The following is a 23,401-nucleotide window of genomic DNA, read 5'->3' as shown; positions in this document are numbered from 1 at the left end:
CCCACTATTTGTTTTCGTACCATTCGTAACTTAAGCCTCGTTCACACAACGAAATTCGAAATGTCAATGTCAATTACAGTCAACTATAGTACGTAATATATATTTGATGATATGAGGAGTGTATGTGAGTTTTAGATAATTTTATAAACCATCGAAGAAAAAAATATATAAAATTACTATCGAAATCTAATTGGAATCACATTCAGTCCAAACGAAAACTAATTACAAATGGTGAGTTTCAACAGTGTTGTAATCTTTGTTCGACGACAAATAGAAGTACAATGTTTTCATCATATACAGAGTAGCTACCAAGATAGTGGAGAAGAACAGGGAGCATATTCAAATGATGTTGTTGAATCGTTTCCCAAAGACTTTGGCTATATTCCATTCGATGGAAGCGAATGTAACCCAGCTTCATCCAGTGATGAGCAGAAGCCACGAATTTTGTTGATGGGTCTAAGACGCTCGGGTAAAAGTTCGATACAAAAAGTGGTCTTTCATAAAATGTCACCAAATGAAACTTTGTTTCTCGAGTCAACCAACAAAATTGTCAAGGATGATATAAACAACAGTAGCTTCGTACAATTCCAGGTATACATTAACTGCATTTACTAAATGATATATAAATATATCACCGTTTCTAATCATTTATGTAGGTGTGGGATTTTCCTGGGCAAATAGATTTCTTTGACCCTGCCTTTGACAGCGAAATGATATTCAAAGGTTGTGGAGCTTTGGTATTTGTGATTGACGCCCGTGATGATTATATCGAAGCACTGACAAAACTAAATAAAACAGTGCTTAAGGCACATGCCGTCAACAAACAAATTAAATTCGAAGTTTTCATACACAAAGTGGATGGTATAAGCGATTGTTACTAGTTTCCATTAATTGCCCACTATCAGTTCGTTATATTGCTATTAATTTCATTTCTTCTTTCTGATTCTCCCCGTAGGTATAAGCGATGACCTTAAAATGGAAACTCAGCGAGATATTCATCAAAGGGCAACAGACGATTTGGCAGATGCTGGATATGATCGCATTCACTTAAGTTTTCATTTGACTTCAATATACGATCACTCGATTTTTGAAGCATTTTCCAAGGTCGTGCAAAAACTAATTAAAGAATTACCGAAATTGGAAAATTTATTAAATGTAAGTACGCTACGATTGAAAATATATATAACATAATGGATATTTAATAATAATAATGTTTCATCTCAATCTAGATTTTCATAACAGTAAGTATGCTCCGATTGAAAATAGGTATCACATTATGGATATATAATAATAATAATGTTTCATCTCAATCCAGAATTCGGGTATAGAGAAGGCCTTCTTATTTGACGTTGTATCCAAAATTTACATAGCTACAGACAGTTCGCCCGTTGATATGCAAAGTTATGAGCTATGCTGTGACATGATAGATGTAGTTATCGATTTGTCCTCAATATATGGGTAGGTTGTGTTAATGTTATGTCACTACTTTAAAGCAATAAAAAAAAAACATTTTTTCTTACAGATCGGATTCCGGCACTGCTTTTGATGATCAAAGTTCGAGTCTCATCAAGTTGAATAACAGTACGGTCCTTTATTTGCGTGAAGTGAACAAGTTTCTTGCATTAGTTTGTATTCTAAGAGAATACAGTTTCACAAGACAAGGTGTTATCGATTTCAATTTTCTTTGCTTCCGTGAAGCGATACATAAAGTTTTTGAAGTAAAAAAAAGCACCAATGAAATCTATGAAGATGGAGAAGAAGATGACGACGATGAAGAAGACGATGAAGACGACGACGACGACGAAATAACCTGTGAACAAGATGATAGATCTTTTGGTGATGATCAAAACCGGAGGCAATACATAGGAACGGGATACGATTCCGATGAAGAAGAAAGAAAACATGTAAACAACAAACATTTTGTTCGCTCACACTGATCGAGTATTTTAGAGAAAAAAAATGACAAAAAATAAAATACAAGTCTTAGTGTTTTATATTTTTCTTTTAATGTTCTTTATTAAATCATCATCTTTGGCATACATTTCTGTTGTTTATTTTCTTCTTTTCCTCCATTGCTCCATTGCTATCATGATTACAAAACATTTTCCGAAGCGCAGCGGACACAGGAGAAAAAACACATCAATAAGATAATATTAATTTTATTATATCGAGAATGTTTCTAGTTCTCGAAGCTTCAAGTAGTACTACACACTAAAAAATATTTGTAAGAATTTGCACGATAATAACAATCAAAATGGGATTTATATGACGAATCGTGTAAAACATTAAAATATCGTGTAATTTTTAATGTTTCAAAGTTGACGCAAACATTTGACAGATGCGTATATCGGGTAATAGTATTGACCAATTCATTGATTTATTTGAAATTACACGATATTTTATCGTTTTTACACGATTTGTCATATAAATCCATGTTTGATTGGTATCATCGTGTAGATTCTTACAGATATTTTTTAGCGTGTAGAACTACCATATATCTATTCGTGAGACGTAAAAGAATGTATGTTTTTTTCTCGATTTATATTTTTGAAAAGGAAAGTATGTTTTCTGCTGATTCTATCTGCGTTGAAAGAAAGTATGTTTGCATATCGTCTAGCCTCCGCGGTTTTTCACGGTTTTCGCGGAACTGATAAACGATAACAACATGATATCTTCAGCAAATTTGTAGTACTTGAGGTCTTCTATATGAAGACAGCTATCTCTTATGTTTTATCAGTTGCGCGCAAATCGCGCAATAAAAAAGCAAAATTTATATAGAACTTCTTTTTTTTTAATCATTTTTTCGCATTTTTCGCAGAACTGATAAGAGATAAGAGATAACTGCAGTGTTATAGAAGATCTCGGGTACTACAATTTTGCTGAAGACACCAAGTTGTTATTTCTTATCAGTTCCGCGGAAACCGTTCAAAACCGCGACGACCCGCCAAAAACGAACATCGTTCTTTCAACCATTACTAGTTGCAATGAAAAATACTTCTCTTTATTGCTGAGAAGTTGGACAAACTTGCGTTCTTTTACGTCTCACTAATATATATAATATTTTCACCATCCCTAAAAGCCCAGCATATACCATCCATTGCTATGCACTTCTTGACAATTTCAATAATAATCAGAAAAGTGTGTTTGTTATATTACGATTTAGTTCATAACAATATTCTCTCCGAAGGGGCTTACATTTTGTCTTTGGTAATTATATCTAAATATAAACGTAACTGCCGTAACCTTTGGCAGGATTATTAATTACTGCTTCACGCACAATATTTAGATTTGAATTTGTAACACTGTCCATCGAAAGTCTGTTTGGTACGGCATGCGAAGCTAAGTTCGACGATGTTCTATGATTTCGATCCACATTCCATCCCAATCCGAGTGATGAAAATGAATTGCACACCGCACTAATTTCGCGAATATTATAGACAGGTTTGTATTTATTAATAATATTTGACGTTGTGCTTTGCATGGTATCATCGTCATGTGAATGACATTCATTTAGGCTATCAGTTGTTGGGACACGAGTTAATCGTGCATAGCTTAACTCTCGCACGCAATTTTTGTGGCACACCGCTGTGTTAGTAGTGTATCGACGGTTATTTGAATTTTCGTCATCAGCCTTTGTTGATTTATTTTCGACATTCGGTGGCAATAACTGTCGCCGTCGTGGATAATGTGGATTTTTTCGTACAATGAAATGAAATTGTTCGCCACGCTGTGTACGCTGTTGTTGAGTTCGCAATGGCAAATCGTCAGGATGTAATTTTCGTTGGTACTCTTGTGAAGGGCAAACCTTGGAGGAGAATCAGAAAATCTTATTTAATCAAATGCTCACTTATTGAATCATTCAAAGAGATAGGTGAAAATCAGTTGAAAGGCAACAACGTTAACTATATTAACCACATTACCTCATATAATAAAAATTGCTCAACGGGTTCATCCAAACTGTAGCTCGATAATAACAATGTGAGCAGTTCGTCTGTGGTCGTCTCTTCTGATATAAATAAACTCTTATATAGAGATGTTGGCTGCAATACTGACGTATGTACTCGAATTAATCCACCAGGTTTGATTTGAAGACAAAACCTTTTTCATATCAAAAGATAAGATTCGTTAATTCGTTAATTCGTTAATTTTCGTTACTACCACCCTCTACACTTGTTGGTATCATTGGATGTATATTTGTATACCTCGAGTCTCCTTTGGGATGACAAGCCTGTAGAATAGCCGGTCTTGCATCATCATCCAATGCAAGAAACCGCTTGACACCAGCCTTTCGTACAGTCACCTCCATGGACAGGTAAAACAATCGCGAGTCCCTTTGAAGCATTTTGGTCCTATAACGAATGGAGATTTGTTACTATGTTACTAAGTTAATAAACGTTATTACGGAAATTCATTTAGAATTGAGTAAAAGTATTACCTTCGCAAAATTTGTGCAACGACGTCTTTGCTAGTTGTATCCCACCGAATCCCCAAAGTTTTATACTCTATATCTAGTTTTAGGCAGCTAGTGAATACTTTGATTGTGGTCTGAAAATAAAAATGCTTGTTAAAAAATCATTATCACTAATGATGATAAAAACAATCCATGAAATATATTATATATACAATTGAGACAAGTTTATCGCTCGAATGTTCTCCAATGTATTATGTATCAACGATAAAATCAAGCATAAATCTTCGGAAACGTCGGTGTTAATTGGTAAATGCTATTTTCTGATACGCTTTGCGAGAGGTCGTATTTTTCGCAACAGTAATGTCTTTTCCGTTATTCGTATACAATAAATTTAATGGACACTGTAATCATTTATCGAAACGTGTTATTATATCAAAGCATAACCTTTTACTGTTCTCGTCATAAGATATCGTCTTGTCGTAAATTATTATCATTTGACTACAATTGTTCTAGAACGTAAAATGCTAGACTTCCAAAATAAATAATTGAACAATTGGTCAATTTATTTATTTAAAAAAAAGTTATATATAAAACAAAACAAAAATAATTGCCTCATATTTCAATGCCTACCAACATTTTTTTGTACGTGACACACAATCAGAGAAAGAAACGCATACGTTACAATTTTTTCTCATTATTCTATGTGAAAGCAGAAATAATGTTAGGTATGAAAAAGTTTCGGTTTGTTTTGTCTATTTTCGGCATTCCATCGTTCAACCGTTTTCGTCGACATAATATCGAGAAAGTGAAAAGGTTTATAATCATCTAAAGTTGGAAATAGGAAGATGGATTGACTCAAGCTAGATTCGCACAAGTATATGAAACATTTCATACGATGCGATGTACTATATATATGTATATATATATTTTACCAGATATAATGAATTTTTATCACATTGTACTATGTCTGTATGCGCTAGCGCTTACATGATATTCGCACAGTATTTACTAAGCGCATTCAAGCATAAATTAAAATTCATCCATATTTTCTGAGTTTTGTGAATACACTTGCTCTTTCAAAACAAAATTTTAATTAAAACTGTGACCAAAAATGTATGATAACATTTTTTATGAAATATGAAATTTAAATTCGTACATCACTCGTTTTCCATAGGGTGGCAGCATCAACAAAATTCAAATTGGCGCGCTAATTCAGAAAAAAATTACGAAATTACATTGATTTGCCTATTGAAATTGGGGGTGCTCGCGTCGCCACAGTTCTCATTTATGTTGTTTTTGGTCTTAGCTGCCACCCGATGTCGTTTTCAAACTTCAATCAGTTTTTGTCATAATTTTTTATGCCGTTTGAAATCAATTTCACATAAGCACATGATGATAGTTTTGTAATGAAATACACATGGTGTAGTGGGCGATGAAACACCTACCACTATCTTTATCTTCATTACACCTACCCACCATTCAACGAATTCAATTTCAAAGAATAAAACCAAAATCCAGAGGCACAAAAAAGAATCGCGATTTCAGCAAAATAAATAAATTTATCTACATGCGATTTTCACAATCAAGCATAGTTAGTAGTTACTCAATATGCATGTTTGATTGCGTGGGAATTTTGAAAGTTTTTTTCTTCTTATTTTATATCAAGGTATGCATTTCGTGGAAGAGCATGAAGAATAGCAATGGTTTCATCATTTTTGTTAATGGTAATTTTGCTACATTCACATTTAGATTTTATACCAATATCAAACTGCTCTTGCACAACTCATAAATGATAAATTGAATTCATTGTGGTTGACAAAAAACTGCAACAGTTCTCTAGTGAAGAGAAAAAATCCACTCTTTATAAGACTTTGTTTGTCGACACTTTTACTTGATTTCTTCTTTTTTTCACTTTTAAGACTTTCTACAAAAATCTGAATGAATACTACAAAAGACTACTCTAGATTTCTTGACCTAAGGCATCAAAATAGTTTCAAGTGAGCACTTTGAACATTTAATCATCCATTGTTTTCTCTTTTTCTAGGTTACTTCTAAACATCTTCTGAACTTAATTTACCGATTACGTTTCCTCGATCCATAAGCATAACAGTTGTATTAAAATTCAACTTGTTCTCAATGTATGTACTTTATATATATATTGTGTTGTACATATCTTTGTATGTCTCCAAGCAAAGATGATATAATATGTATAAGGACGCACTTTAGAAGATGAAAAAAAGAGCTGAAAAGTGAACAAGTTTGGATTACATACATATTTTCCATTGGAGACAAAGGTTTAAGTGTTCTTTCACCGGAAGTGTCGCATTACAATGTATGTTCACACGCTCAACGTTGTTAGCAATAATACACTTTCCTCTTGATAACATTTACAACAGCTAAGATGTGTCTGTAGTGTGCGCGTGTATGCTCTTTGCTCTCATACTGCATAATGTAATGCATTCATTTATTCAATCAAACTATCACCCAAGCCTTCATTTCCCTTTTTGTAGCGCGCTCACAACTACTAGTAATAATGAATTTTCGCAATTATGCGTAACAAAACACACTGCATAAGCGCAAGTCGCAATATTAGTTCAATTAATTCAATCAGCTAGCATTGTAATGAGATGGTTTCTATGGTTTAAATCCGAGTACGAAATAATACATATTTATACACATGTACAATCTAAATGAGATTCACAACATCTGCAGTGCGGAGCACACATAAGATCGCATACAATTTAAATTTGAACATTGATGTTACTTACACACGTTTCAAATGGTTTTATATGTAGCATTTGCCATAAGAAGTGGAAGATGACAAATCTTGTTGCGGACAATTTGCGGTTTTTAGCTTTGTTCCGAAATTCTATAGATTATGCTTTGTTTTTATGTGCCATTTTCTCTCAAAATTCCTTCACAATAGCAGGTTTGAAGTTAGTTACATTCTGTCCGTAGAATGGTTTGTTCATCATACATTTTTTTAGGATCTTCATGAATCCGAAATTCGAAAATGAAAGGCACCGCATCATTAATGAAATTCATTTCCTTCCTTCAATTAAATTGTCACTCAACTCGTAACTGCCGCACCAATCATTTCATTGTATTCAAATTGGATTGCACCGTAGTAATTATGTTGAATTGTTTCCTTGCTGGTCGTTCACCTCAATTTTTTTGCATACAGCATAATTTTTTTTAAATTTCAAATGTTCAATTACAGAAAGCTCCAATATTACGTTATATACGTTTTAATAAATTTTTAATTGAGAAAAATTGAGTAAGTTTTAAATTGGAAAATGGTTGATTCCCTCATACAATCCTGAAGAGTGGAGAAAAAACTGAAACTTCGTTTCGAAACGGCGTCAAAAACAGCATTTTTTTCTTCATTTGTTCATATGTACGAAATGGAAGTTATTCGCAACCAATTGAATAGAAATGGTTATACGAATGAATGCTCTAATAATTGAATGTGAATGTTTTTGCTGGTTTAAAGCAAACGAACAAAAACCGCTTCCAATAATTGGTGTTTTTTCAGTGTTCGTGTCATTTTTATCGTCATTTTTTTTTTAATTCGCGTCATTTCAGTCTTCTGGGAGAGAGAATTGAAGGAGGTGTAATTGATTAAAATCCCAATTAAAACAGTATTGAAAAAGACAGTTTAACTCAATATATGATGTTCTCAAAATATTTTATTCAATGTAACCAAATTCCAAGTGTTCAATCGTTTTGATAGTATGGTAGGTAATGTTTTTGTTTTAAATCAAACCCGAAATATTTTCTGCTAAAAAACAAATTTAGGTTAAATATTATTCAAAGGCAATGTTTGCAGTAATCGATATATATCCTTTACCATGGACCATGGACGATTTAACAATCATTTGAGTTTTGTGAATTTTATAGCAAGCGTAATAAATACTTAAACCACACAACTAAACGTTTTTCATTGTGCTTTATTGACCATATGGTTGAAACGGCAGATGTTTCCAAATGTTGTATGAAGAGAAAAAAAAAAGAAATATCAAACAAAATGAATTCTTCCATATTAAGAAAAACCGGAAACGAAAGGAAGAAAGAATGAAAGAAAACACGACCAAAAGGCTAGGATTCAGATACTTCATAATTTCTCTCCGGACAACTGCAGTTGGTTGAAGAACAAATACATTACCATAGCTTTTCAAATTTATTTATTTATTTAGAGAGCAAAATCACGAAATCACAACCATGAAACAATAAATGGCGTCCTTCGCAATTAATGAGCGAAGAGGTATGTGTGATTTAATTAGAATAATAGTCGAAGGAATGAAGGAGCCGAGAAGCCTTAAATAAACATACAATCTAAATAAAAATTGTCGGATCCATTTCTCCCCCTATCTCTCTGGAGGTACAGAACATTATTTTATTATTTGTTTATTCTTCTCGATCAGTTTTTTTAAGACCCTACTTCAGTAGCCAAAAATGCTGAACACACATTTATTGAGTTTCGAAATTCTTCATGCCGACGGGTTGAACAAGTCAAGTATCAAGTGATGTCATCTTAGCGGTACCCAAATAATCAAACCCCAAAAAAGCGAGCATATTGTATGCTATTTAATGCACAGTTTGCTTTTGCTCTGCCTGAACATAGAAGATTAAAAGGAATACCACTCATTTTTTGCTCATTTTGCGTCAATAGACCATGCGACATTCCAACCATAAAAAAACGTGATGAAGCATTTTTTCCGCTATTTTCATCTCTAGTGGAAGTAATGACTGCCACATGAATTAACAACGGCAACATCCTGTTAGGCTATGTTTGGACAACAATTTAGTTCTTCTTGTGCTATCTATCGTCTTCTGTTTTTCACTGTCAGCTCTTTTAAATTACTTCATTGTGTTTGTATTTCATCAATCTGAATTTGGTATTTGCATAGAATGAATAGTGGGTTCCAAAAATGTCTAACTCTTCACTTGAATAGAACGATTTATAAACTAAAATAGAGCGATCAAAGAATTACTGTAGACAAGAACATACTTTGTGTTTGTGCTTTTCTCTTTCGTATTATGTATTCATGCTCAAAGGTACAATATCCGTTGTGCATACAAACGATAAAAATAGCTTCAAATGTCGCTGGAAAAGTGAGAAATTAAAAGTGAAAAGGGAAGAAGACGCAGCAAATCGTGCACATTGAACATCCGCCTATCGGCTATGCACTTCAAGAAGAAAAAAGACACGATGCGAGTGATGCGATTTTTCCTATTCCATAAATACATCGTTAGTGTGTAAGTGATTGAACATAATATCTAAACATATGTGCTACTTCAGTTGTCTGTACCATCTGTAAAATATGGGAAAAATCAAAAGGACGGATGTGAGGTAAACAACAGCAGCTTAAAAAGAAAGAAGAGGAAACTATGGTGTAGCCCAAATGATTGGTAATGTATTTTTGGTTAACTTTTTTTTATGTACTCAATGAACACAGTTTTCCTTTATATCCCAAATTGGTGCAGATTCCTTTTTGTATGTTCAGCGTATATGATTTAACTTAGTTTACAATTGAATTTTTTTTCAAATGAAAATATATAGGCAGCAGGTGTAGTGGATAAACCGAACAATGACTTTTCCATTAGAAACACGAATTCTTCGGAGTGTTTATTTGGACATTTAAGTACGTTTTACTCTTGTGATATTGATTATTTCAATGTGAAAGCAGTTCATGTTTGTTTGGTTAACTGTTCTATCTGAATCGTTCACTTGCCACCAAAACATGTTCACATACATAATAACGAATTATATTTTGAATGTTGAAAGAATGTCAATTTTTGAAAAATTTAATTAATAATAACGGAAACATTTTATTTAGCTGATTGGATTATGATTTCCTTTCAACAAACTGCTAGATTGACTGTGTCAACAAGACCGTGGTTAGAGATAAAGATTATAACGAATGCATTAAGATACAATTAAGACAATTAGTTCATCCTGTTCGACATAAGGCCTCTGTATCGTTTGTTAGTGCATAAACAGGCCTTCATTATTATTGTCTTATATCAGAATAAGTGATATTGAAACGAAGAGGTAAAAGAGGAATATGAAGAGATCTCTTATTCACGCTGCAACGGAAACGGTTTATAATCAGCGGGAAAGTGTTAGTTCTTGTGAGGAGAAAGAAACAAAAGTTGAAGTCACATCATTAGTATTCATGAGGGCCTACTATAGACAATTTTACTTCATTCCTGTTATTTCAGCAATCTATCCATACCAATTGGTTGTCATTGTATATTTTATAATGCAAGCTACTGTAATATAAATTGCATGAATAAAACGAAAATACTTTTTCGTTCAGGCGCGAGACATACATTTTGAAGATTGCGTACAGAACCTCGTGATTGCCGGTTCAAATAAATACAATATAACGTATTATGCCAACATCCACTTGATTGGCAAGTGTGGTCATAAAATATGAAACATGCAAATTTGCAAAATTAAATAAACATTTCTGCTGATTTGGCAATGTGTATGCGTTTATTATTTATTTAGGTTGACTATGTTGTGGTCAATAACTGTTTCCGTCTGAAGAGATACACGAATATACAGTTTTTGTTTTTGTTTTCATTCGAAAATATATCGATGCAAATGTTATGTAATTTTTTTGTTTTAACTTATTGATGATTTTATATGTGTCAGATTCAAAGATAATATCATATCATCATTACCTGTGGTATGGTATTGTCAAGGCTGCAATAGCTGGATGCGCGAGACGATGATCGGAGTGAATCCATTGGTGGTTCGGGACTACCGCACAATGAAGACGCACATGACGTTGCTGAACGCAACGACATTGAATCGGATCGATTGCGATGTGGTGATATTTGTACGTGTTTCAACATCTTTATTAAAAAGAGAAATATATCTTGATTAATTCAGAGCATCAATTCATGCAAAACTTATTGAATATGGCAAAAGTTTTGTTTGATATATTATTGGAATTCAATTAACACTACAATGCATTTGTGTTCACTTTTCAAATGGCCTGCATTTATATCGAATTGTTTTATAAACGAAAAAGAATCTGAATTGTTTGTAAATGGAAGTGGTAGGTGAAATCGTATCTATCGCATGTTCTGATTTAAATTCATCATAAGAATAATTCTTTACAACTAGTTCCCATGCATGTTGGATTATTTCCGCACAAGACACAAACCCGGTTACCATGCAAATGTACTAGCAAAAAAATGGTTACACAAAACACATTCGATTATCTTTTCCGCTTTCTTGTCATACGGGTTGTACATAATTTCCACTTTATGCACTTTACCGTACACATATATGCAGAAAAATGGAAAATATTTCAAGAAGGTATACGCGGCTAGATTATATTATTCACACGCATATTAAAGTGAACTGTTTTCTATAACTTGTTAAGCAGGTATTTTTTCTCTTTTTGTAAAAATATGCACGCATTCTTCAAGTTGAATGTATGTATTTGATTACATTAAACCACAATTTGCACTGTTTAATACTGGAGCAAGTGACGACACCGATAACCGCAACCATAAAATTCACATTCAAATGACCATGGGACGGACGATACGAGTGTACTTTTTATCGGTGGGAATTTACACGCATATCTGACGCATACAATTTTCCAATTCTATTGGAATTGCTTAGCATCGCACGACATAATATGTTAATGCCATGGACGACAAAATACCAAAGTAGACACTTACACTTTTTTCGGTTCTTTATTCTATTGAGAGAAAAATGACAATGGCGCTGATAAATTTATATATTATTTGTGGTTCGTGTAACAAAATTCCTTATTTGACTTGTATTCACATAATCATTTTTATTGTGTATATGTACATGAATGGAAACATGTGCTGTTTATTGTCAGAAATAGTCCATAAAAGAAGACGCACAAATCCACATGAATCACTCACTGATGACCTTATCGCTTATGTATATCTCATATCATTTCGTTCACTATTTTATTAAATTATAAATTTGTGTTTATTTCAGCAGAATGGTACTAATTTTTTTGTTGCGAGTTTTGATATTCTATTTAGCTTTACTACGATCGCAATGCTTTGATAAAATTTTGGATTTTAAACATTAAAATCAACAACATAAGTAAGCTGGTATATGCTTCATACACAAAACTTCAATACTAAATGATTTAACCAGCATTTCAGTAGCTAGCAATGGGTCCGTATTCCGTAGTTGTAGTAAGAGTCACACACATTTCCAATGAACACGCAATGTAACGTATTAATGGAATAATACAGTCTTATGTGTGAAGTGAAAAGCAGAATAAAAAAAGAGATTCGAAAACAACACGCCAACATGTATACACCATACCACACTACAATACACATACTGATCGTGAACACACATAGGAAAAGACATAAAGCACATATCTGAATATGTGTGAAACGTAAAACGTGAAAAATGCTGTGAATGCACTTCACGAAGTAGTGGGGGACCGTAAAAAAAAAAACCATTCAAACTGATTTTTGAAGAAAAAAATACACCAATACATAGACATTAAAATGATTTCATGCAGCTATCCCATTCTCTTCCTCTGTTTTTGAATTGCTGTTCCATAGTGCAGCATAAAAAAAATCTGTAAATCAGAGGAAACGAGAAATAGCTTCAAACGAAAAACAAAATCGGAACATAAAAACAAACTACAGAATACTGAAAAGGTACACATTCTGTAGTTTTGAATTTCAAACATATGTTTGAAATTCATTCGACGTTAACGACGCCAACACAATTTCAGCTGATAAAATATACACTTGTTAGTATTGATGCATTTTTCAATGCGTGGATGTTAATATACGATATCTATTCCGATGGCATCTCTGTATATTATTTTTGGTATTGGTGTCTCTCTTTCGTATATTCGTTGCGTTTGAAAAGAAGTGAAAAAAATCTCGAACACCAAAATATATTATAAAACCCATTGTTCAATATCCGGCTGAGTTTCCCGCTACTTCACTCGTTGAAAAGGCAGACGCACATGCCAAACCGACAGGATGTATGGAACATTAAATAGCTGACATCATACCAACATTCATTCTCATGCACAATTCAACATCACTTTTTTGAATATGGCTTCTGTTTATACGATCTTTCTTTATCAAATTTTTCGCTTAAGGGGTTACTAAATCGATAATGGGTGTTGACAATACTGAATGTGTTTGTTTTTTATTTGTGTCGAGTCAGCTCTGCTCGCCTGTTCAAAATCATATAACCATAACCGAGAGAAGCCAATCAATTGGAATTGTGTACAATTCAAGGTATTTTAGTTCAACATCAACCGGAAATTCTATAAATAAAACTCGATTGTATGTGCTCTTTGGACCTATCTGTCGTTTTTCACCTTTTTTTATTCACGGAATACGAATTATACTCATTACACAATTTTCGTCATAGAATGCAGGCGAAATATAATTTTCGGTTTTTGCACACCATTTGCCTCATCAGATAGACTGGTCTGTACATTTGGAACGTTTGGAACGTTATAAATAACAAATTCATTCCGTCTAGCCATGTCTTGTATTTTTGATGTATGTTCTGAAGACATTTCCCTTTTCATGGATAAAGTATTGACACTGAATATCAATTTATCTGTTTATTCGATGAAGAACACCGACTGATTTTGCTGCTGCTTGTGAATTCTCAGTGGCGAGTTAGAGCTAGCATCGCCTCTACGTGATTCTAATAAACAAATAAAGGCATTCAAAATAGATATTCCAACAAAATGCATAATTGAAGCAAGTAACATTACGTGACTTCTACATATAGTATTTGACCATCCATGTAGATTGTATTCTCGACGATAATGGATCAATTCGCGAAAAACACCACATTTGCAGTGTACTGGTTGTAAAAATGGCACGTTCTCTCGTTTATTTTAAACGGCAGAATGACTATGATACTCTTAGAATGAAAAGATAAATCTCTGTAGAACAAAGAAATAATATCTAAGTCGATAGCAAAATATACACACACAAAAAAAGACGAATCTTTCATTACGGAGACTCTTGACAGCGTTCTCTATTGAGGAGAGGAAATTGATATTTGAAGAAAAGATGTTTGAAATTCAAAGAACAAATGCAAAGAAAATGTAAGTGAATTGCTGAGTGGAACTTAAAACGGTTGATATTTTTCGTCTGTTGTTTCGTGCCAGAAGAAGAGAAAAGAAGCGAAACGTAAAAAAATGTGCGAGATCTGAAGACAGAAAAAAGTACTGAACAAAAAGAGAATTTGAAAGGTCCAAATATTTCAAAGAAATTCATTTCACATTATTTGGCATTGAAAAATAAAATTGAGAATAATTCGAAACAGAAAATCTGTAATCACAAAATTTCTAATCTCATTTAATTTCCGGATTCCTTTTGTAGTAATGCCCGACGCTTTGGCTTGAATGCAGCGAATGATATTTCATTCATTGAAACATAGATTCGAGGCTAGAGTTTAAAATCAACTTTATCGAAAAGGAACGTTCATTTTGACCAGTGAAAGTCACGTTGGTTCATATATCAATTGAAAAAGACTCGTAGTATATAAAAAAAGTGCGTAATTATTGAGACTACAATTGAAAACACACTCACAATCGTCGTGTTTCAAACACACTCACAATTTAAAAAAGAAGGAAATGAAAATACAAAGCTGACTCGTGCTCAAAGCCATTTTGGTACTTCCTCACATCTGTCATACACATGCAGAATCGGTCTGGCATCCCCACCGTGTATTATTATTTTTGGCAGCTGTGTAATGTCAAAACGACCATTTAGAGTTTCACCTGTAATTGCGTAAGATTTATTTGTTCTTTCTTCGATATTTCATATAAAATTTCCTTGATTGCCACTGTATTAATATGTTACTGATTTATTGTAAACCAAAACGTATATAAATGGTTAGGTTTATTATAATTACACTGTTCTATTTCAAAAAGTAGAAAGCAATTAAAATGTCGAATGCTGAGTAGAAAATTTATTTTTCATTTCGCTATTCAAATGAAATATTCTAATTATCTCCTTTTACGTCAAAGCTTTGTTAGCACAGATTAAATTGTTGATCTTCTTAATAATTTTTAACGATGATACAGTTCTATAGAATTGAATAGATATAACAACGAACGGATTATGCAACACTAATGTCGCAATATGCTCTACATCTTTTATCCATTATCCTTTGTTGCAAAAAGATAGAGCTCATATAACTAGAATGTGAATGCGAATGCCTTTTTAACATGGCAAAGTAGTAAATATTTGATGGGAACTTCTACTTCGATGAGCTCACGTTTTTTTGTAGTATATCATGGTTTCAATGCTATATAGCTGATTGTTTATCATATAAGTTAAAACGACTTCGTACAAATTTTCGCAGAAATTGAAAGAAAAACCCTCACATTTGTCGTGTACCATATTAAAGAGATTCAATTGCTGTGGGCAAGTTTTACATCAAATCTCTTAAGAAATGTTGCACCCTGAAATCGTTTGCTCCAGTTGTTAGGCGACCAAGTTTTTGTCTCTTGTCTTTTCATTTATTTCGTTTGGTTTGGTTTTTGCCATTAGAAGGCCTACGACGAACTTTTGAGGAAAATCTTTTCAACTTTTCGGTTTACCAAACTCTAAACTCCAAACATTCGAAACCCATGTACACTTGGAACGCAAATAGACATTCGATTCGGTCATTCTGATGTTATCATTTTTAATCAAACCCAAAATGTTTTTCATATGGAAACATTCATTTGTTCTAGAACTAATAATAATTTAAAGAGACATTTTTCCTTTTCATGAAGCAATTGAAGTAAAACTTACAATTGTAATAGTCATTTACATCGTCGTTTAATATTGTGTTTATTATTCATCGTTTTTTTATCGCGAAATTCTCATGCCATTTATCTGAAAATACACATTTCCAAAAATTGTTGGAAATGGAAATGGACATAAAAAATAATGGATCACATTAATTACTTGTTGTCATCTTCGAATCTCAGCCATTATATAAAAAAAAGTTTGGACAAATTCAGAAAAAAAAATTAGCAAAGTTTTTTTCTTCTCGGAGATACATCACCCAAAAATAAACCACGCAATGGACCTTTTTTCCGTCCCCATCCGTTTATGAATACAATCACACAATCTTTGACCTCCTAAAGAAAAGAAAACAATATTATATAAGGTTTCTCAAGTTCAATGATTCTCCAAGTCTGCCGACAAACATATCTCTGCTATACAAAAATGATAACAGAAAAAATACCGACACATAGAAAAGATCTTCAAAATATTTCAAATAACCTGTAATTTGTATTGTATTAGACAATACCAAGTTTCAGTTCTTATAATTCAAAGTAAAGTACTACTACCAATAGTTTTTTTTTTCTATCATAATACATACCGATGTTTTTGGATTCTCCCATAATGAATATTCTTGACCATCCGTAGTAAATTTAAGGCGCTCTGTGACTGTAACTATGGAAGACAGACACAGTCAAATGGAATGCAGCGCATTAATGGAGCATCAAATTAAAAAATTCCGATATGTTCTCTCCCTCTCTCTCTCTTTCCACTTCATTGGATGGTCTTCGAAATTGGACAATATTTGTATACCAACTGTAGGCACCGGCATTCGAAATTCATTGATGCTTCTTTACGAGTTTGATTCAGTAATTATTCTTTTGCTCATTAACATTCCTTTTGTCCATGGGTTGAAGGAACGCAGACAATGTCTCCACAGTGTAAGAACACAGAAATGTTGTTTATTTAATATGTTACATAGAATATGTATATGTTATTTCAGCGTCTATCGCAAATGAAATAAGCACAATATTTATAGTTATGATGATGATGATTTTTTTACACGATGCTATACTCAAACAATAAACATCAAACTTGCGAAATTTTATTTACACTTTACAGATCTGTTCACACAGTTTCAGAGAAAGCTAATGTGCGTAAACGGATGAAATATTTAGCATACGACATAGTCTGTTGTCAGACATGCAAGCCATCAAAATGTATTTGAAGCAAAAGAGAGATTTCTGCCTGTGAGTGTCTGGAGAGAAATATGTGTTGTTGGTTTGGTTCAAACATATCAAAATTTTAAGTGCTTTATTTACGCTTTTTTGTTGTGCATAAATCACAGTCTGTGTATTGCGTGTGTGACGTTGTCTGTTTACATTCAATAATGTAATGTATAATATCAGGGGATTTAGTCAGTTGTATTCACCTCCTATTGTATAACGGGTTTTATGCTCCATGAATTACGAAAAGCCTGCTATGTTTAGATCGTATGTGCTTCAAATAAGCGAATTCAGCGAGAATTTTTTAGAATGAAGAAATGGAATATGAATCTTTTTTTCATTAAAAAGTATAAATATTAATAATAATAATAATATTGCACCCACTTGCTTGTTCATAATGTTCTAGAAAGAAAATTTGTATTCCCTTAGAGTAATTCTTTTGTTTATGAAGAATATCTGTTGTTTTTGGTTTTGGTCTTTTCGTGTGGCTCAGGAAATAACGAACCAACAATGTGAATTGAAAAAGTGACAAAGTATAGATGATGACTGAAAAAAATCCAATATACCTGAACGTGAGAAAAATTTGATTTTCATTCTCTCTTCTATTATTCAAACATATTCTTTTTAACTCACAAGAAGGCACTTCACAGGCTTGTTGTTGACGATATTTCTATGGTCCCATTACCTGCACGCTGATACAGGTAGAAAAATTAAACAGATTTCTGAATTTTTGCTCAAAGCAACCAATACATTGCTTATGGGAAACTAAATACATTTTATATTTTCTTTTTTAAGTGCGTGTCGGTAACCATCTGCTTTACTTAATACGCTATCAGGTGCGATATGAAATTATTCAGACTTCTATTTGCATTATAAAGGAAGAAGATTTATTTCGTTCAGTTGCGGCTTTGAATTTATAATCTTTAGCCCAACAAAAGTGAAACAGAGTTCATCATATAATTAGGAACGCGATTTTAGACCAAAAATAAATAAACAAAATGACTATATGCTGGTATAATGTGTCGACTTTGTGCCTTGACTTATAAGTCATTTTCAACGAAAAGGCCAATTTCGGATTAAAATTCATGCAAAAAAAAATTCGTTTGGTAGTGCCTACAATATGGAAATTTTATATTCAGCAGCTACTTCTTCCCTTTTTAATTGAATATTGCAGTAAGCGTGTTTGTAGCAAGACAAGCAGTTAAAATTAACACCTGTGCCCCGGAGTATTTACAATATATGGAGAAGGTATAAAACTTACCTTTCCATACCTTCATTATGATGTTTGAGATTAGTTCAGCGCTGGTGCGAGATATATTTTTTTATGATTGAACGATTTTGGAGAACGCCGATCTGAACGAATCTGTTAATAGTACGTAATATGTACTTGTACTACATATACTAACATTAAATTGAATACTGAAAATTATGCAAGTTTATTCTGTTCCTCCCCTGTGATTATGCCCTTTCCTATATCCATACGAAGCAAGGGATACAATTTTATTTTGAAGCTGTAGACGTTTGTCAATATTGCGATTGGTATTTTCATCTCGAATATATCGCTAGTTTGCTAACATATTTACCAAAGTAACTATATTATCGCAGTGCAATAATCAGCCAATAACAAAAACCATTATATGATATTATGTCAAATAACAGTCATAGTAAGGTCATTTTGTATATACACACAAGGAAGAATGATTGGGATTTTTTTAGATATCTTAATTTTGGATTATTTTTTCGAAAAAAAATCCATTGTACCAAAGATCTCAACCATTCTTCCTTGTGTGTACATTGGGAAAATCAATGAAGAATTCTGAAATTGTATACTTTATTCGAATTCCCGTTGTTAGTAATAGTATAGCATACTTTCAGGTGTTTTAAAATCCGTTTTGAAGCTTTGGCTTGTATTAATAACTTTTGACTATTTAATTAGGTGTATTTTTCATTCAATTTAAATTTAACCGTTGAAAATGTTGATATTACAATACTTTGATAAGAGATTCAAACATTGCATTGCTTTGAATTCAATTCAAAATTGCTTTTGAATTCCAATGTATCTGTATCTTACCTAGCATTCTATTGGTTATGCCATTTTCCACAATAAACTTACGAAAGATTTTCATTTGGATATACTAGAACCCAGTAATTCTGAAATGGAAAAGCACGAAAGATGTTTATTAGGGATCCTGTGATCGGATCAAATCAATACATCAACAAATGTTGAACCAGAATCCATATTATTGTTGTTTTTCATGAAACGCTTGAATTTCAACTATTGACGTCGTACGAATTCAATGACGCAACGAATTAAAACAACACAGCGTTTTCATTTGCATTACATTCATTTTATTCATTTATTAATGTGAGAGATGGGTTTTCCTGTTTCTGTAATTTCTAATAAATATATCCTTGATTTTGAGCATTGTTGCTTGGAGGCCCATAGAGGCCTTGAGGAGGATTCGGTGGAGGATAATGGGCTTCACCCTCGTACGATACCTATTTACCAAACGTGAAAATCACTGTACTATGAGTTCGCTTCATTTATTCTATCTATTTACCTCTGCATTGTATCCGTTTTTCCAGTCGGCCGTATACCGAACAATTTGTGTTCTGCCGTCAGGTAGATTCACGCGGTATTCTCCGCGTGTTACATCACCATCACTAGCCGCTTTATGCGATTGTTGATTTGCTGACGGATAATCACTCACAGCATAATTGAATTCAAATGGCATTCCCGGTTCATGATGGTGCTATTCAAAGGGTAGATAGAGAATAATGTTCTGACAATCTAATTAAGAATTACAAGATACAGATGTGTAGATATCATACATGATGGTCACCAGGCCCAGCTGGTCCAGCTGGAGGAAGATAGCCAGGGTTGGGTGACGGTGGTGGTAATGGTCTGGATGGTATCACCTACAGAAAAACAATTTGATTTTACAAGCGCATATGAAGTGCCCATTCATTCAACGTTATGATTTTCAAAGCATTCAATTTTACGCCTAATATTCACTCAACTGTTTGTGGGGCTGGAGCCGATCCAAATGGAACATTCGGCCGTTCATAATTATAACCTTTATTTGGTGGCAAGTATTGATTTTGTCCGGTTAGACCAATATCAGCTGTCACGTAAACAACAAATGTAAGCAAACACTGAATATAAAAATGAAAAAAAAAATTATCCTCAGCAGCTAAATTTAGCGACGAAGAGAAATTCGCAAAGTTGAAATCTGATTAAGTGAAATCGAACTCCCAGTAAAATTCGAACAAAAAAGGTAAATGTCTATCTTCATTCCAATCGAACAGGCTTTGATAACGATGTATCAACTAAAATTGTCTAAAACTCTACTTTCGCAAACTTTTTCAATCACAATAGAACGAAGTCATGTCCATATAAGTATGTCCTTTTACGTAATTCATTAAATTACTTGTCGACTGTAGCATTTCTGCAGTTTTGGATTTCAAAAGAAACAAGAAACTGTATCACTTCGACAGTGATAAAACGATTTGTTTGGAACTTTAGGGTATATTTTTTCTTTAAATTTGTTATATGTATTGGCATATTATAATATGACACAACGTTCTTTCCCGATTGAGTAATATAAAATATAAATCAAATAGGCCTTTCAATAAAAATGTTCGAAATCAAACAATCTTTTAAAACATCAACATATTATTACATATACACAATCACATACAGATAATATGTATATTTCGGTTAAAAGTTTTTGTTTTTGTTCGTCACTCGTTTTGCAATAATGAACATTTAAGATGAATTTAAACTAAATCATGCAGGGATGAAGCAATGTCTGCGAACATATAACACAAACAATAACAAATAAAAGTGACATTAAAACAACAGTAATGCAGAATCGAACAAATATCAGCGAAGCTGCCTAAAGGCATTCACAAAAGAGCATACGGTAAAACTGAGTAAGCTGAACATTGTATTCCTACTTGTTACAAGTACATCTCCGCTGTGAATACGTTTGAAAAAATGGGCGAAGCACGTCTAAACAGTTTCATATAGGTACCCATTATGAAGAAGTTTGCAAGCAATTACGCGCTCGTTAGATTTTGCATTGTCGTTGCCATTACCGATGATGCTGTTACCACTTCGATGTGTATGACCTTCATTGATCTAAAAAATTTAATTTATTACGTCTCCCAAATAGAATTAAAGATTGATGAGTACGCGTATTGAAATTAATTGATGTATTGCACATTGGGGCGAAATTGTCAGAGAAAAAAAGGCCAGCAGAATTTCAAGAGGAAAAAAATTTGCAAAGTCAATCACGTATATACACAAATTTTGAACGAATAGCATGGTATTTAGATTTGATATCTACGTGTCGAAATGAAATTCATGTTTTTATGTGATGCGGTACGTACGATTACCGTTGAAATTTCAGTTGTCTTTTTCCTATGAATTGATGTATTGCATTCATCGAATATTGATTTGTTATTGAAAAAACGAACTTTAAAAGTATTGGCATTGAAATGTATTTTTATACATTTGCATGAACATGAATCGTGAAAAAGCGAAAAATTTGACAAATATATAATGCTCTTTAAGTGTGTTGCATACAAAATTCACAGCATAAATTGGGGATTACAAGTTACAATAAATATTTTACTTATTTGAAATCTTTTTCATGCCGAAACATTGATTTTTCGCATAAATCCATATTTCCTGAACAAGAACTGCACACTTCTAGTTTTAAAATTAGGATTGACGAAAAAATACATATACAAAAGTCCAAATACTCACCAAAAACTGTTTCATTTTTGAATCAAAATACTCCAAACCGAACCAATTACTGAATTTTATTATTTAACGATTTTATTCTATATAAACTTCGCTAACGAGAAAAGTTGAATCAAATAACTCAAAGAAAACCAGCGGGTAATATATCCAAAATCTTTACCGTCGACACTTTTATTTCAACTTCGATATAGTTCAGTCGATATATAGTAAACAAATTGAGTTTAACTGAGTTCTTTATGATGTTTCCAGCTTACTAAGTTCATCGCACCAATCTTTGGTGTTTATATACTCGAATCGTACACGCGAACATCACTCCCGCAAAAAGCCAAGAGCATCATTCTCTATGTGAAAGGTAACTACAAGCATATACACAAAGAAGATTACAATGGCAACAATGAACAGTATAACAGTAGGTCCGTGCCATCAACAGCTTCAAAAAATAAATGAAAACTGAAACGTAGCAATGTGAGCGCCAGGCCAGATGAAACAGCAGCCATAAAAAACTACCAGTATACTGTACAACATTAGACTATTAAATGCATCAGTTTGTATGGTTTGGTTTTTGTCATGTTGTTGAATTGGCTTGGTTTGGTGTTTCAAACATTTACACCCAACGATAAAGCGGAAAATTGTAAATCGAAATCGATTGCGAACAATTTTGAAGAGCACAGCATAAATGGAAGTGCATAGAAAATTCACCCATATTGTTATCATATATGACAATCACGTGTACATACTAGCAAACCTTGAACCATGGAAAGGCTCAGATAGATATGCGTCCAACCACATTTCACAATCAGCATTTACCAGAAGAATCAACGTCAATGCACTTGATATAACGTAGATCCAATTGCCAATACTGATGTGTATCATGTGAATCATGTGCTAAATTGAGTAAAACCATTTTTATATCGCAACGCTTCGAAATTTTATTGACGATATTGACAGTACTATGTGTTGCATAGCATGCCGACTTAACGCTCTTTGAACAATCGTTTACGTTTATATGAGACACAGTTGTGCCGTTTAAAATTGAGCGTTTGTGCAGAAACTGGAAAAATGTTCAGATGAAAGATTTAATATTGCAAAACGAGAACGTGATGTCCAGAGCCGTGATGTCCAGAGATGTTTTTAATTAAGGTCAAAAATTGTGTTATGATGTGTTCAAGTGGATGCTACTCTCAATATGAAATTGCTGGTTGTAAG

The 23,401-nt window shown here is 33.1% G+C and overlaps 3 protein-coding genes across 4 annotated transcripts; 1 reads left to right on the top strand and 2 right to left on the bottom strand.

The window, feature by feature from the left end:
- Positions 1-72: 72 nt before the first annotated feature.
- On the top strand, positions 73-2,039 carry LOC129570189 (ras-related GTP-binding protein C). The gene is made up of 7 exons (XM_055449689.1): positions 73-231; positions 301-591; positions 657-861; positions 956-1,155; positions 1,230-1,241; positions 1,316-1,458; positions 1,523-2,039. Exons 1-7 carry the CDS (start codon positions 229-231, stop codon positions 1,935-1,937), a joined length of 1,269 nt encoding a protein of 422 aa, XP_055305664.1. The 5' UTR covers positions 73-228; the 3' UTR covers positions 1,938-2,039.
- Positions 1,984-12,605, bottom strand: LOC129570190 (uncharacterized). 2 transcript variants are annotated; one of them, XM_055449692.1, is made up of 6 exons: positions 12,119-12,605; positions 11,105-11,278; positions 4,436-4,545; positions 4,203-4,349; positions 3,921-4,098; positions 1,984-3,805 (listed from the first exon to the last, which is right to left on the bottom strand). In XM_055449692.1, the coding sequence occupies exons 2-6, from the start codon at positions 11,276-11,278 to the stop codon at positions 3,218-3,220; spliced, it is 1,197 nt and encodes a 398-aa protein (XP_055305667.1). In that variant the 5' UTR covers positions 12,119-12,605; the 3' UTR covers positions 1,984-3,217. The 2 variants fall into 2 exon arrangements, with proteins under 2 accessions (XP_055305667.1, XP_055305665.1); XM_055449690.1 differs by lacking the exon at positions 12,119-12,605 and adding an exon at positions 11,547-11,902.
- Positions 12,606-19,756: 7,151 nt separating this feature from the next.
- LOC129570186 (cuticle protein 7) lies at positions 19,757-23,011 on the bottom strand. The gene is made up of 5 exons (XM_055449684.1): positions 22,199-23,011; positions 20,446-20,580; positions 20,257-20,343; positions 19,986-20,177; positions 19,757-19,923 (listed from the first exon to the last, which is right to left on the bottom strand). Exons 1-5 carry the CDS (start codon positions 22,211-22,213, stop codon positions 19,822-19,824), a joined length of 531 nt encoding a protein of 176 aa, XP_055305659.1. The 5' UTR covers positions 22,214-23,011; the 3' UTR covers positions 19,757-19,821.
- Between the last annotated feature and the right edge of the window lie 390 nt (positions 23,012-23,401).

Source organism: Sitodiplosis mosellana, unplaced genomic scaffold, assembly GCF_009176505.1.
Source record: "Sitodiplosis mosellana isolate CC-2019 unplaced genomic scaffold, AAFC_SMos_1.0 Smas_scaffold_47, whole genome shotgun sequence".
Classification (NCBI taxonomy): domain Eukaryota; kingdom Metazoa; phylum Arthropoda; class Insecta; order Diptera; family Cecidomyiidae; genus Sitodiplosis; species Sitodiplosis mosellana.
This window is presented reverse-complemented; position numbering and strand designations above follow the sequence as displayed.